At 39.1% G+C, this 14,952-nt stretch overlaps 1 protein-coding gene across 1 annotated transcript in view; it reads right to left on the minus strand.

Annotated features, from left to right (window-relative positions):
• Window positions 1-6,189: 6,189 nt before the first annotated feature.
• The window catches only part of LOC133517621 (cationic amino acid transporter 2), an 89,984-nt gene continuing 81,221 nt past the window's right edge, over window positions 6,190-14,952 (minus strand). The window contains exons 17-19 of the mRNA XM_061850971.1: window positions 13,775-13,973; window positions 8,366-8,467; window positions 6,190-6,878 (exon numbers count right to left, since the gene is read on the minus strand). Coding sequence (XP_061706955.1) covers window positions 6,785-6,878; window positions 8,366-8,467; window positions 13,775-13,973 — 395 coding nt within the window. The 3' untranslated portion in view covers window positions 6,190-6,784. The remainder of the gene's footprint in view (window positions 6,879-8,365; window positions 8,468-13,774; window positions 13,974-14,952) is intronic.

The raw sequence follows: 14,952 nt of genomic DNA on the forward strand, positions 1-14,952 counted from the left end.
TTTGTGCAAAGGACAGACCCGTTAAACTGAACTCGAAAACTATTAGATCTGGATACCGTACAGGACTTAATTTACCTCGGATCGCTGATTACCGAGGACTGTGACCGAGAGGTAATCAGAACAGCTCAGCTCGTAAAAGCCGCGGTAAAGTGGTTAGAGAAGAACTGGCGGCACCCTTTTCTATATAGCTCGGAAACCTTAATATGCATTATTTCGTCCCTAAGAACAGTGCTTTACCCAGTTTCAATAGAATATATAAAATAAATTTTAGATTTGCAAGATTTCACAAAATACCGAGATCTTGTCCGAGATCTCGCAAGATTGGAGCTCTTGAATCTTGCAAATACCGAGATCAATGGTTATGCTGCTGCAAGATTGCACTCCCTACTTGAGATTTTCTATGGGAGAGTAATTTTTTTAACGATTTCGGGGTTGATCCCGTAGTAAAAGTTGCTTAGTATGATTTATATATTCAGCCCGTAAATTATTGCAGGTGACTAAATAAACACCCTGTATTTTTTATCGCTTCACGCCATAGTAAAGTATGTTCTCCTGCTCTCGCACGGTGATTTTTCTTGATGACCTTTCTCAGAATCCTGTTTTCTGGTTGGCTGGTTATTCGAAGTCGTCTAGTTTTCTTTAATCAGGAGACTGTTCCGGGTTTTCGGTGATGCTCGATGGAATTGTATATCTTGGCAACGAAAGGTCCTTGGATATTTGGTACGTAGATTTGCCGCCATTGATGTTGGAAATCATAATTTTATGCACTTCTTCAGTCACTGGCATAACTGCCAGTGCCAGTTCGATATAATAATCATTATGGACAAAAGAATACTTACTCTAAATTCGCCTTTTAACATAGCTCTCTTTCGTTTGAGATGACTAAGAATATATATATATATATATATATATCGTCGCCGTAGAGCGAAAAGTCACCAAATCGTTCATTAGTCATTTTGAGTTATGAGGGTTTAAAAAAATAATAATTAATTTTTATTTTACTGAAATTATCTTAAGATGAAATTGTGGTTTTATATGTGTTTATTCATTGGAAACTGCTATTCTTTGAGCTCAAAATGGACTTATGTTATTCACACTAACGATTTAGGAGCTATAGGCGATAATTAATTTTTGCCCTTAAATATTACACCTTAATTATAACTTAGTGATTTTTTGAACGAAGTTAATGATTATTTGTCCACATTTTAGTACGTCTATATTTGACTAAGTAAAGTTAGTTGAATTATGACTGCTATGATAAAGTGAAAATACGTGTTAATTAAAAACTACTAACTATAATATTTTTTTGGATACTGCTTGATATTTAATAATAAATAAATAATTTCTTTATTCAGACAAAGTGGTCCACATTTGTTAATTTGAGTATCTTATAAGCTATAGTTATTTACTACTTGTACAAAGAAAAACACTAAAAATAAAAATAAAACGGTTACAAAATTTTAATTTTAATAATAAACAAACCCAGAATGGGGGTTTATTAATGCGGACATCCAATGTCTTTGCAAAAGACTGTCTGGCCTATTCGCTAACATACTTAGTATGCTGTTGGAACTACCCTGGATTCTGCTTCTTATGGACATGATTCTTTTGTGCATTATGGCGTGGAAATCCTCTACGTGGGCGTCGGCAAACATGCCAGATGCGCTGCAGAATCTAGGAAGTCCCATCAGGACCCTAAACATGTTATTATAGAGGACTCGTAGCACTCAGCGTGCTCTCTGAGTATAACTAACCCACAGGCCGCTGGTGTAAAACGATTGACTGAAGGATTTAAACAAAGTTTTCTTAACTTCCCCTGTACAATGCACGAACCTGCGAGCCAGCATATTCCCCCGAACAGCCAACGCCCTACGTTCCCTATCAATATCACTATCGTCCTTTAGGTCACTAGTGATAATGTGACCTAGATATTTGAATCGATCGACTCTCTCCAGCTCCTTTTCATACTGGTCAAAGATAAGGATATAGTACTGGTGGTGATAATTTGCCTGCCGAACTAATTCGACTTGGTTATGTGTCTCGCTCCCTGTACGCTCTCCTTCAGCGTTGTTGGACCGAGGGCACGGTGCCACAGGACATGAGGGATGCAGACATCGTCACTCTATACAAAGGAAAAGGAGATCGCGGGGACTGCAATAATCCCTACTGAGTATTGCTGGTAAAGCTTTTGCAAAGGTGGTTTTAAAAAAGCTTGAAGCCTTAGCGATGCGTATTTACCCTGAAACTCAGTGCGGATTTCGCGGTGGACGGTCGACGAGCGACATGATATTCACTCTTCGTCAGCTTCAGGAGAAGTGCCGCGAACATCGTGTCCCATTTTACATGGCCTTTGTAGATTTGAACAAGGCATTCGACACAGTGAGTCGAAATGGTCTTTACGAAGTGTTGTGTAAGGTCGGATGTCCGCCTACTCTACTTTCCATAGTGAAATATTTTCACGAAAACATGCGTGCTTCGGTAGCGTTCGATGGTGAAACGTCGGAAACCTTCGGCGTCAACCGCGGTGTAAGGCAGGACTGTGTGCTGGCACCAACTCTCTTTGATATATTTCATTCAGGGATTGCGACGTCGGAGTGCATCTGCATACCAGAAAGGATGGCCGACTTTTCAATATCAACTGTTTAAAGTCAACTACAAGACGTGATGATCTATTTGCCAGAGACCTTTTGTATGCAGATGAATGACGCTGCACTTGTTGCCGACTCAGAGGGGGATCTTCAGGTGCTAATTGATAAGTTTAGCTAGGCTTGCCAGCTATTTCCATGAGTGTCAATGCCAAGAAAACAGTGATTATGGTGCAGGGCACAGATAGGAAGCCTAGCTTAATGGTTCTGCTTTGCAAGTGGTTGATCATTTTTGCTACCTCGGTTCCACAACAACATCTACGCTTTCTAGCGGCAAGGAAATAGCTTCTCGAATAGGCAAAGCCTCGTGTACATTTGGACGTCTTCACACTCGCATCTGGAGAAATGATAAGCTCACCATAGCCACCAAAGTCCTCGCATACCAGTCGTGCGTACTCAGTACCCTTTTATACGCTTCGGAAACGTGGACTACTCACTCTAAACAAAAGCGCCAGTTAAACGCTTTTCATATGCGTTGCCTGAGACTAATATTGGGAGTAACCTGGAAGGATAAGATGACAAATGAAGCGGTTCTTGCAAAGTCAGGCATCACCAGCATTACGGCGATGCTCAAACAGAAGAGACTGCGTTGGCTCGGTCATGTACACCGTATGGATCCAAAAAGGGTGCCACGCCAAGTGCTAATGGGTCAGATAGCAAATAATGCGAAAAGACCTAGTGGGGCGCCCGATGTTAAGATTTAGAGACTCCTGCAAGCGTGACATGGAATGCTTTGGCATCGATACCGGCGACTGGGAAGAACGTGCTGCATTGAGACCCGAGTGGCGATGGCGTAGAGACCTATGCGTGGGAGTGAAGAAGCACGACGACGTGTGGCTGGAAAACTTGAGGCATAAAAGGAACAGGCGTCGCGCTCGTGGAGTGGTCTCATATCTAGAGGCACAACATACACATACATGCGACTTATGCGGCAAGAATTGCCGTGCAGAAAATAGTAACTACACGTATCACTGTCGGCTCATACGCCACAGCGCAGCGGTCGGTATCGGTTGCGGGGGCCTGCGGCACTGGGCGAAAAGTCACTAACTTGCGAGCGAATTACGTCGGCGTACAGTACAGTCTTTATTGTAAAATTAATTAAATATGATTAGTTATTATTGTATTGTATATTTGTTTGTAGGGTAAAACTCATTAAAACTGTTTAATTAATTATCGCTTTGGTTAAATGATGTACATTGCCTTACAACTATGAACAAAAAAAATAACTAAATAGAGTTAGTTAATTTTCGCTTTCACACTTTTGACATAACCGGTATTTAAAAAGTAACTAAGTAAATTAAGTGACTTTTTGAATGAGGTTCTTCGTGGTTAAATAGTTTAGTAATACTTAGGGAAAAAATAATTAAATTGACTTAGGTACGCTCATAAATAAGTTACAAGAAGTTTAAAAATGTATAACGGAATTAGGTATTTTTCGACTATAATATTGAATCCGAAGTGAGTTTTTAGTTACTTCTTTAACTTTGTAAAATTGAAACTATGATCGCTATTGCTACCGCAATAAGACTGAAATTTGGAGAAAAAAAATGCGATTTTGATGGCATACATAAGTCAATTTTGGCCATTTTGTGATTTGGTGACTTTTCGCTCTACGGCGACGATATATTACTATTTTTAGTTATAAATATTATTTTTTAATTAAAAACTTGAAAATTTTTTTTTTATCTCAAATAGACGACCTGTTTTGCTTCACATACGAACTAAACATAATGTTTTGATAGCGAAATGTAAACTTTATGACATAATTACATTAAATTAAATAACATTATTACACTTTGCACAACGCAAGATTAAACTGGTTTTAATGACTTTGTGTATAACGTATTCGATTAATCATCAAAGTCAACCCAAAGTGTGACTAGACGACCTAATATGCATTGGGGCTCATAGAACACTTATTCCTATTAGTACTAGAAAATTGGTACCACCTACTTGGAATAAGGGTGACAAAGTAGTGAAATAAAATCTATAAAACATATAAAGGTAAACCTCTCCTAGACGTGTAGGTATAACCGTTTTGATAAATTTAAGATTTGGATGCAATATGAGAAATATCGGAGACGATAATAAAAATATTTGCCTGCGAATAAATCAAAATCTTTCATAATTTATAGTTAAAGCGCTTCAAACGCCTTCCTTAATTTAGTAACAGACTACAAGGACGCAGCTATACGTCAGACGTAGGTACTAGGTACGTATAACTGCGTCCCCGTCGTTAGTTACTGAAATAAGGTGTGTGAAGCGCTTGACTAGAGCATAGTTCATATAGAATTGGTACGCACTAGAAGATTGTTATTTTTTAAGTTAATAAAATAAGAAAGTTATGAATGGTGAATTTTAAAAACTAATGTATTTAGCTTACAAATATGTATAAATTAAAAAAAAAATCTCTGTTATGTAAATAATTACGAACTGTTTTCATAATGGACCCCCGTCATTTTCTGCACAACACTTTTGTCGACATTTTTGGCGTGTTAATTTCTTGTAGATCGCAATGAATTGATACCCTGGACAATTTGACTAGCCTTATTAGTTTTCTTTCATGATTGCCCAGTAGTTTTTGATAGATTGAAATTGGGGACAATTCGAAGGATTCATCTCGCGGGGTATGTAATTCGCCTGATTATTAGCATAGGTACCATGCCAAAACTTTTTTTGAGTAGTGGCAGCTGGATAAATCTGGCCAACATTTCACAGGACCGTTATGGGTTCTAATAAATGCCAATACTCATTTCTCTAAGCACTCTTTAATATAAAGGTCCGACTTCATTGTTGACTATGTTATAAAACTTTTCGTCTTACAGCCGCAATTATAAATTCCTTGCCATATCATATGTTTTTTTGCGAACTTGTCAAGTTTTATGAACTTATATTTTTCGGGTAAATTACCTCTATTATTGGCCATATAAAACTTCCAACCGAGTAGTTGATTAAAATCGAGTTTTACATACGTCTTGTCGTCCAACAACAACGTACGTGTTGTCTTGTTGTCGTTTAGCTTGTCGGATCTGTTTAACAGTCCGATTTGGCTGTTTTATTACTCGATAGCTCTTATAGCCACCTCTGAGGTGAATCATCTTTATCTTTCTAGAAGTTTCTTTGAATTTTTGGGATAAATCGTAATTAGACCGTCCTAAATTTTATTTGAGTGACCTTAGGACTTTTTTTCCAATATCTTGTTATTTGTCCCAAACCTCCGATTAGTTTGTGTTTTCCTGTCGGCTGATAGTCTCCTTGTAACGTTTTATGACCCTACTAGCTTTTAGCATCTTAAACGACTTAGCCGTCTTTGTCCGGGATCGATAAGAATTTTCAAAGTATTTGTGCACGATCAATCTCCTGTTCTAAATTTTCATGGTTGAAAACTTTGAAATGTATAAAGCTAGGAAAATAATATTTTCACCATTAATACTTTGAAGGTTGGTGATTGAACTGTAATTGTCAATTTTTTAATTTTATTTTATTTTATGGAATGGAATTATTATTTTTTAAACATTGCTAATTATGTGCCAATTCTATATGGACTATGCTTTATTATAGTCATCTTGACACTTATGCCTAGACTGTAGCAATTATGGAAAATGATAAATCTCTGTGCTGGCAAGTGAATCATTTTTTTTTACGAGCGACTGCAAGGTCTTTGATAAATATATTCGGAGCGTTACGCGTTTGGAGCCTATATAGCACAAGCGAGAAGTTTTGTCCTTAATTTGCGATCACAAATGATATACTTAGTCAGCACACGCGTTAGTTCAAGCTACGTCAAAATCACAGTATATGCAACTGTAATCGTGGCTGAGCGGCAACAGATTGACAGTCTGCCTAACGTAACCCCAGCTAATTATTTTTCCCCACAGATGCCCTCAGCTAACAGTTAACGCATTTAAGACTTGGGATCGCCACACATTAGGTGCTCCCGTAATAATTTGCACTGATTCGTGCTCTTCGTAAATGCTTCGTAAAAGTGTCGAACATCAGTACATCTCCTTTACCTGTGTAAAAAAAGATCCGTTGATTTGTTATGACCGGTGTTATCAAGTAATGATAAGAAGACTAGAATAGAATGGCGGTAGGTTCAGAAATTCGGGTTTGCATTGAGTGTGATGTGATTAACATTTCTAGTTTTCCCAGGCGTCGAAGTCGGGCTCTGTGTAGGCCCACGGCACCCGCGTGGATGTGTGCGAGGAGGTGCTGTTGGTCTTCGCGTTGTACCTGCAATATGGTACAGGGTCGCGTTAAAAATAATCTAAATAAGCACCTACAGAAATATTACGGTTTCCCATTGACAAAATGGAGTTTCTCCAAAGGCTTACTAATGTAAAAGAACTACCAAAGGTTTGAATATAAAACTTCTGTTCCATGAAAACTCGGCGTAGAAACACGGTAGGACTTTTGGTACAACCATCAGAAATGATGTCAGGTGGGCTGACTCGCTGTCAGTCTCATACAGGGTGGCTTGTCGTCGCCCTGGCCTTTCAGCTTGTATGTTTTCAGGTTGATTAGGGAGCTCAGTGGCACCATGGTTCAAGATGCATAGTGGATGGCAATTTGTGAATAACATTAGATAATATGCAGACGACATGGTGCTGCTGGCCCTCTCAGTCAATACCCTCGATTCAGTGTTTGTGAACGGTACGAGTGCGTAAAATCACATGGGCTCAGGTACAACACGGCTAAGAGCGCGATTCAATAATGTGAATATCCATAGAGGAAAATGAGGACTACGTTTGTATGAAAAGGGTTTCGCACAGGTCCTCCACTTTCATCGTAATTTCGCGGTATAAACTGTGCTCGCATGTAACGCTGTGCCAGGGTGTAAGGACTATTGAGCGTTATGGTCTAATATGAACTAGGCTATTGGGTGAAAGCAATGGACTAAATACTGGGCTATATATGAGATAAAAATCCGGAGGTCTGCCTAATAAAACGATACAACGATAAAACGATATAAAATTTTATTTCCGTTAGATGGTGATTCGCCCCCAATTAATATTTGTAAGTAGGTATGTCTTACCATATCTTGGAACCATGGGGTCCCGGACCCTTTGGAGTGCATGGGGCCGAAGTCAACAGTGCAGAGGCCCTTTACGAGTAAGACAAGTTTGATGTGATGTAGAATGCCTGCTGGAACCCATTCACGGGTACAACAATGAATGCCCGTGAAATGATCTCAGCACGCATCGCGATATTGCGATATTGTAACCAAAATGGTAAGAGAAGTTTGTACACTGCTATGGATAAAGTTTGGCTCCCGCTTAAGATTATAGTAAAAGAGGTCTGCACATCTGCCAGGTAGGCTGTAACTTGCCGGTGACTAGATGTGCCCCTGAAACTGACGTCGTAAAGACGAAATCCGTGTGAGCGGCTCAGGGGTATCGAGAAGTATGCGCCGCTTTCTACCCAGTGGCTGTTAACAGCCACTGAGCCAACTCGCGTCCTATGCATCTTTCACTTCCACCCCTGGAGCATTTAGCTCTAACGACTTTTCTCTGGATGACCAATGAAGACAACCCAGATCTGAGAGCCCCGCGAGTCCCCTTGGGGTCCAGTCCGGCTGAAGAAAACACGCCGGAGACGGAGACCCTGTCCGACTCTCGGGAGCGTTACTCCCCGATAGATTGCCACAAGCTGGCATTATTATTATTATTATAGAAATTTTATGTCTGTGTTAGTATACCACAGTATAGTAGGGTGCTCACCGAGATTCGACTTGTTTGTAGGTGCCGGCGGGGCGGATAGAGCCCGCGGGCGGCGCCGGCTCCAGGTCGGCCGTGTGCCACGCTAGCAGCGGATCCGGGAAACTGTCAACAACGGGCATGTTTATCAAAAATATCTAACAAGTACTGTCTCAAATATGTGCAGGAATATAATGCTTTTGACCGCCAATCATTAGGGTAAATTCACGGTAATTGACGTTACATTTAGTAAGGTAAGTTGTCACACAAAAGTTATATTTTGTGAAGTAAATAATATTTAAATAAGATTTTGATTGTGCACTAGGTTACTCACACAGTGTGCACTAGGTTACATTTGAATCTCATTAAATTAATTTGGAAATGACTTGAAACATAATCAGTCTCAATCTTGACTCAGCCTACTATAATCTCTTTTATTGGTCAACAAAAAACGTCCGCGATGGTGTATTTTAAAGCTAACTTTCCCAATATCCATTCTTAACATCTAACAAATCGACCAAGAGCATGTCGGCCATGTGTGTAAGGTTTCGTAGTTACCGTTCTGTCAAAATATGCCAAACGGGGGCTATTGTTATGTAAATTACAAAGTTAATTTAGATACTAGCTGTTGCCCGCGACTTTGTACGCTTGGATTTGTATGTTGGTGGTTATATACATTATCACAGTGTAAAAAGTAACAGTGGGCCGACGCCTTTGATGTTTGCGTAAATGCTGACACCGCTCAAGGTCACCGTACCTACCTAAGGTTGTCACAGACTTACACAACTGCCCAAAAGAGGATGGAAATGTTTTTAGGTTTCATGTATGTATGATGTATGTGTACTAATTTTACAAATGGCGCCCATTTTGGAAATAAAGATGGCGGACGTCACTTTTTTGAAAAAGTAGTCATGGATGTTGTTTTCTGGGTTTTTAGGGGTGTAGATTTAAAAAAATGGCATCTATTTTGAAAATGGCGGACGCCACTTTTTGCAATGGGTGTCGATGTGTGTACCAGTGATGTCAACCATCTCTAATTCTAAAATGGACTCTATTTTTGAAATCTGCACCCCCAGGAACCCGCAAAATGGACGTCATTTTCGTAATCGGAACCCCGAGGAACCTCGGAGATGACTCCCATATCGATTTTCAAGAAAAAATAATTTCCGCCATCTTGGATTTCAAAATGAACGTCATTTTCGTAATCGGAACCCCGAGGACCCTCGGAAATGACACCCATATCGATCTTTAAGAAAAATTAATGTCCGCCATCTTGGATTTCAAAATGGATGTCGTTTTCGTCATCGGAACCCCGAAAAACCACGGAGATGATTCCAAAATGGATGTCATATTTGTAATCGACACCCCGAGGACTTTCAAAAATAATGGAAACATCTAATACTACATGATACATATACAAACAGAAGCAAGAAACAAAAGTCTTAAACTACTCGTAAATTCTTAAAATAACTTATAAAGCATGTCCGCCATTTTGAATTTAAAAATTGATATCATATGATATATTTTTGTTTACACTGAAACAAACAATTAGCACATATCGTATGCAATATTTTAATTGTGCACAAATTGATTGATAATTCCAAGACACGCGTCAGCCCTCAAAATCATATCCCTGAATACGAACAACGGCGCGTATGAAACTCGGGGACCGCCCCTCCCGCCCCCGTCCCTCGCACCCCGCACGGTTGCCCTGTCTAGACGCCTTCGTCGATCGACTGTATTATTTCTTAGACTGTGACATTATGCAGCAAAAGGTAGCAGTAGGGAAGGTTAATCACTTGATAATAATTATACAACTATTTAACCATTTTAGGAGATTTTTTTTAAAACGCTGAAATCATTTTTGTTTTATTCTAATAATATGCCCATATACAAAAAGTCCCGCATTCAAACAAATGTTTGACCTCCATATAAACTTTCAACCCCTTTTTCACTACCTTAGGGAACGTATTTTTAAAAACGCTTAAAATTGTTTACTTCTCTTTCAATGAAGTACCAATTTACGAAGGTTCAAGTTCCTAGCTTAAGTTAAATTTTAAACCTCTTACAATTTATCAACCCCTTTTTAACCCATTTTGGGGATGAATTTTTAAAAACGCTGAAATAACATTTCTTGTATCATAAAAATATGCCGTGATACAACGATTCAAGTCCCGCACAAAAATGTTTAATTTCCATACAAACTTTCAACCCCTTTTTCACCATCTTGAAAAATTATTTTCAAAAACGCTGAAATCAGTTTATTTCTTTTTAAATCAAATATCTGTTTACGAAGTTTCAAGTTCCGAAGTTAAACTAAATTTTTAATCCCACACAAACTGTCAACCTCTATTAAACCCTTTTAGGGGATGAATTTTTAAAAACGCTAAAATAACTTCTCTTGAATTATAACAATATGCCTTTATATAAAGTTTCAAGTCCCGCAAGCAAATTTTTTTTTTATCTCCATTCAAACTTTCAAACCCTATTTCACCACCTTGAGGGATGAGCTTTTGCATAAGCCTTATAATATTATTAAAAGATATTTGTAATCTTTCATAAATTTTTAATTTTGTAGCACAAAAAAATTACTTTAAGGGATTGTATTCTCAAAAGTCTGGATCACGTGTGGCTGTAAATCAGCGTGTATGTTACAACCGTTCGATTTCAAAATCTATGCTATCTTCGGGCTCGATTCGAAAAATGATTAAGAGATGCTTAAGATCTTGGAAAGAGATTGAAAAGATCGAGAACTAAACGATATGTCAAAATTGACGTTTATTTCGATTCTGCTGTGATCTCAATAAGATCTATTTACGATATTTCTAACGTCAAAGTGACATTATACGACATACAAACGATATCTAATTGAGAACTTATCTAAACCAGAACTTATCGTTATCTTTTCCGTATTTCATTCTTCGAATAGGGCCGTTCGTAATTAGCATTCCCCACCAGGGGCGATAGTTCACGTCGGCTAATAAAAATGGGATGAAAATTAAACCATTTTTAGGGTTCCGTAGCCAAATGGCAAAAAACGGAACCCTTATAGATTCGTCATGTCCGTCTGTCTGTCCGTTTATATCACAGCCACGTTTTTCCGAAACTATAAGAACTATACTGTTCAAACTTGGTAATTAGATATATTCTATGAACCGCATTAAGATTTTCACACAAAAATAGAAAAAAATACAAAATATTTTGGGGGTTCCCATACTTAGAACTGAAACTCAATTTTTTTTTTTCATCAAACCCATACGTGTGGGGTATCTATGGATAGGTCTTCAAAAATGATACTGAGGTTTCTAGCATAATTTTTTTTCTAAACTGAATAGTTTGCGCGAGAGACACTTCCAAAGTGGTAAAATGTGTGTCCCCCCCCCCCCCCCCGTAACTTCTAAAATAACAGAATGATAAAACTAAAAAAAATATATGATATGCAACTTCCACCGAAAATTGGTTTCAACGAGATCTAGTAAGTAGTTTTTTAATACGTCATAAATGGCACGGAACCCTTCATGAGCGAGTCCGACTCGCACTTGGCCGCTTTTTTGTAATTAGCGTCCCACAAAACCATGGAAACGATACCCATATTGATATTTTGAGATTTCAACTCCATTGCACCTCCACCAGGGGGATGATTGTTCACTTCGGCTACGTTATATTTTAATTTTGATGCCATTTTTGTAATTAGCGTTTCAAAATACTACGAAAGCGATACCCATATTGATATTTTGAAATATCAACGCTATTGGGGACTTTTCCCCCACTTAGGGGTTGAATTTTTAAAAAACCTGAAACACGTGTTTACTCATTTATCTTTAGGAATACTCCTGTGAAATTTGGAATAAAATAATCTAACTAATTTTCCCCATACAATCTTTGGACCCCATTTCACCGCTTTCGGGGATGAATTTTGAAAAATCCTTTCTTAGGGAACCCCTAGACCTTATAAGGAACCTACTTGCCAAATTTGGACTTTTTTGTCCCAGCGGTTTGGGCTGTGCGTTGGTTTAAGTCAGTCAGTCAGGTCTTTCACGTTAATATTTTTTCTTTCGGAAATAATCGCTCCGAAAGAAAAAATATTAACTTTATCAAAAAATGGTTTGTGGAGGCCCCGTATTCGTTTTGAAAGACCTATCCGATACCCCGCCGCATCTGCATACTCTCTGATAGTCGGTCAGTATTACAAGCTCTGCAAAGTTATACTTTGACCTCAGGGCTAATCTACGAATGGCACAAAGCTCTGTCAGAGGTAAGCACCACGTAACTCTGCAGTGGATCAAGGGACACAGCAACTCGCGAAGGAACGATGCAGCCGACATATTGGCGAGAGGAGGCTCGGAACTGAAAGTGGCAGGACCGGAGCCAATTATACCTCTGCCTTATGCCTGGCTCCGGAACATGCTGCGACACAACACCAACAGTACTGGTCTAACCTAGGCACGTGCAGGCAGGCAAAGGAGGCCCTCCCGACAATTGACCCCGGTTTGTCGAGGAGGCTGAGACAGCTGAAGAGGCCACAGCTCCGGCTTATGACTGAGGCCATAACCGGCCACGCCCCACTAAACAAACACCTACTAACCCTACGTGTTACAGATAGCCCCCTGTGCAGAGCGTGCATGGAGGCAGAGGAGACAGCCGCCCACGTTATTCTTGAATGCCCAGGGTTGGCAGAGTACCGGGCACAATACCGCGGTTCTCCGGGGTCTCTCCCAGAAGCCGTCGGCAACATCAAGGGTCTGCTAGGCTTCTTGATAGAGTTGGGTTGGCAAGAGTAGTGCCGACAACCCACCACGCAAAATAGGCGCGAATTACGACGTTGAGTTGCGGAAACCAAGCCCGCGAATACCAATACCAATACCCCGCCGCACTATTGGGTCAAAGCAAAAAAATAATAATAAACTGTATGGGAGGTACTCTAAATATAGTTTTTATTTTACCGTTCTGTCCCAATGTATGTATGCATACCAAATTGCAGCTTTCTAGCACTAACGATCACGGAGGAAAGCCTCGGACGGACGGACAGACGTACATGGCGAAACTACATATAAGGATGTCTAGTCGACTACGAAACCCTAAAAAAGAACAAATAAAATGTGATATTTGCAAAGCCAATTAAATACATACGTTAGTTACTTTAAGCATTTCATACAGATTATAATTGGCTTTTACAACATATAATTGAAATCAATATTTCAGGAATTAACGCGCGAAAAATTTATGTGGCCTGGGTGAAAAAAATCACATTACGTTTCGGGAACTTAAGAACTAATTTGTTGCGTCGCATTTTTTGAGACATTGATCTACAAAGCACTGTAGTCGTGTGTATTAGTGTAGTGTATGTCCTATTTTTACACGATTTTTTTCTTCCGCTTCGTCTTTAATGTAGATACTTAAATACTATAGTTTTACATGCAAATAGGTACTCACTCGAGATTGCCGTAGAGTCCGCTATTGCCATCACCCTCGAATATGTTGCGGTCGCCGAGCGGGCGCGGCTGGTGAGGCGCAGGCGGCGGCAGCGTGGTGCGGTCCAGCGGGCTCGGCGTCGGCGGCGACACCGCCGGCTCCTCCGTTTTCGACTCTAACAAGGAATTTTTGATGCCATACTTAAAGTACACCACCAGTCCTGTAACATATTCAAAATTAATACATTTTTCATATCTCATATCCAGAAAGGGCATGTATTAGACATAATGTTATTTCGTATCTCCCGTGCTTTAAGATATTTATTTTTAGTATTCTAATAAACTATGTAAAGCCTGACCAGTAATATATGATCATGCGCCATATTGCCGTATTTCATTAGAACTAAATTTTTCTTACTTAACTGAACTTTCACCCTATACATGAGAATAACAGCGTATTTCTGGTCGGGATTTATATATTTTTGAATACAAGATAAGTATAGCTTTAGAACTGTATTTTTAATTTTAAATTAGATTAGACACCATATCTTTTAACAGTTTTGAATGATTCACGGTTAGTTTCACTAGACTTAAATCAACCGGGATATAAACCGTGATTACCTTTTATATTGTTTTTGAGCTACCGATATTTTGACGCAGTTACGGGCATCTTGTTCATGGGTATGCATGTAACTGCGTCGAAATATCGGGGGCTTAAAAACAATATAAAAGGTAATCAAATCACCGTTTATATCCCGGTCGATTTAAGACCATATCTTTTGTCTTTTTTTATCTCTACATTTTTTGTTCTAAAGTGTATATTTTAGCCCTAAAAATGGTCTTCGTTTTGCTAGTCGAAAATGAGTGGAGTCGAAACTTACATTACATTGCCCCTCCATCGCTAGTGATGGATTGTTAAATCAATCCAATCAGACCTAGGCCTAGGACTGGTGTAGGCAAATATCCGATCTCCGCCCTTGTAGGTAAATATCGGAAAGAAATAATCCGATCTTTATCCATTCCAATACAGCAGCAGTGATTGCCCAATTTTAAATTTTCATGATTGTAATTATTTTGTTTTAAGTAATTATTTATTTTCGTTATTTTAAAGCGAGTACGGTAATTCAAAAGGAAATGATATTTTAGCAGTGAATGTAGGTATGTATATTTGTATTGTATGACGATGGGCCTGGGTTTAAA

Source organism: Cydia pomonella, chromosome 1 (genome assembly GCF_033807575.1).
Source record: "Cydia pomonella isolate Wapato2018A chromosome 1, ilCydPomo1, whole genome shotgun sequence".
In the NCBI taxonomy this organism is placed as follows: domain Eukaryota; kingdom Metazoa; phylum Arthropoda; class Insecta; order Lepidoptera; family Tortricidae; genus Cydia; species Cydia pomonella.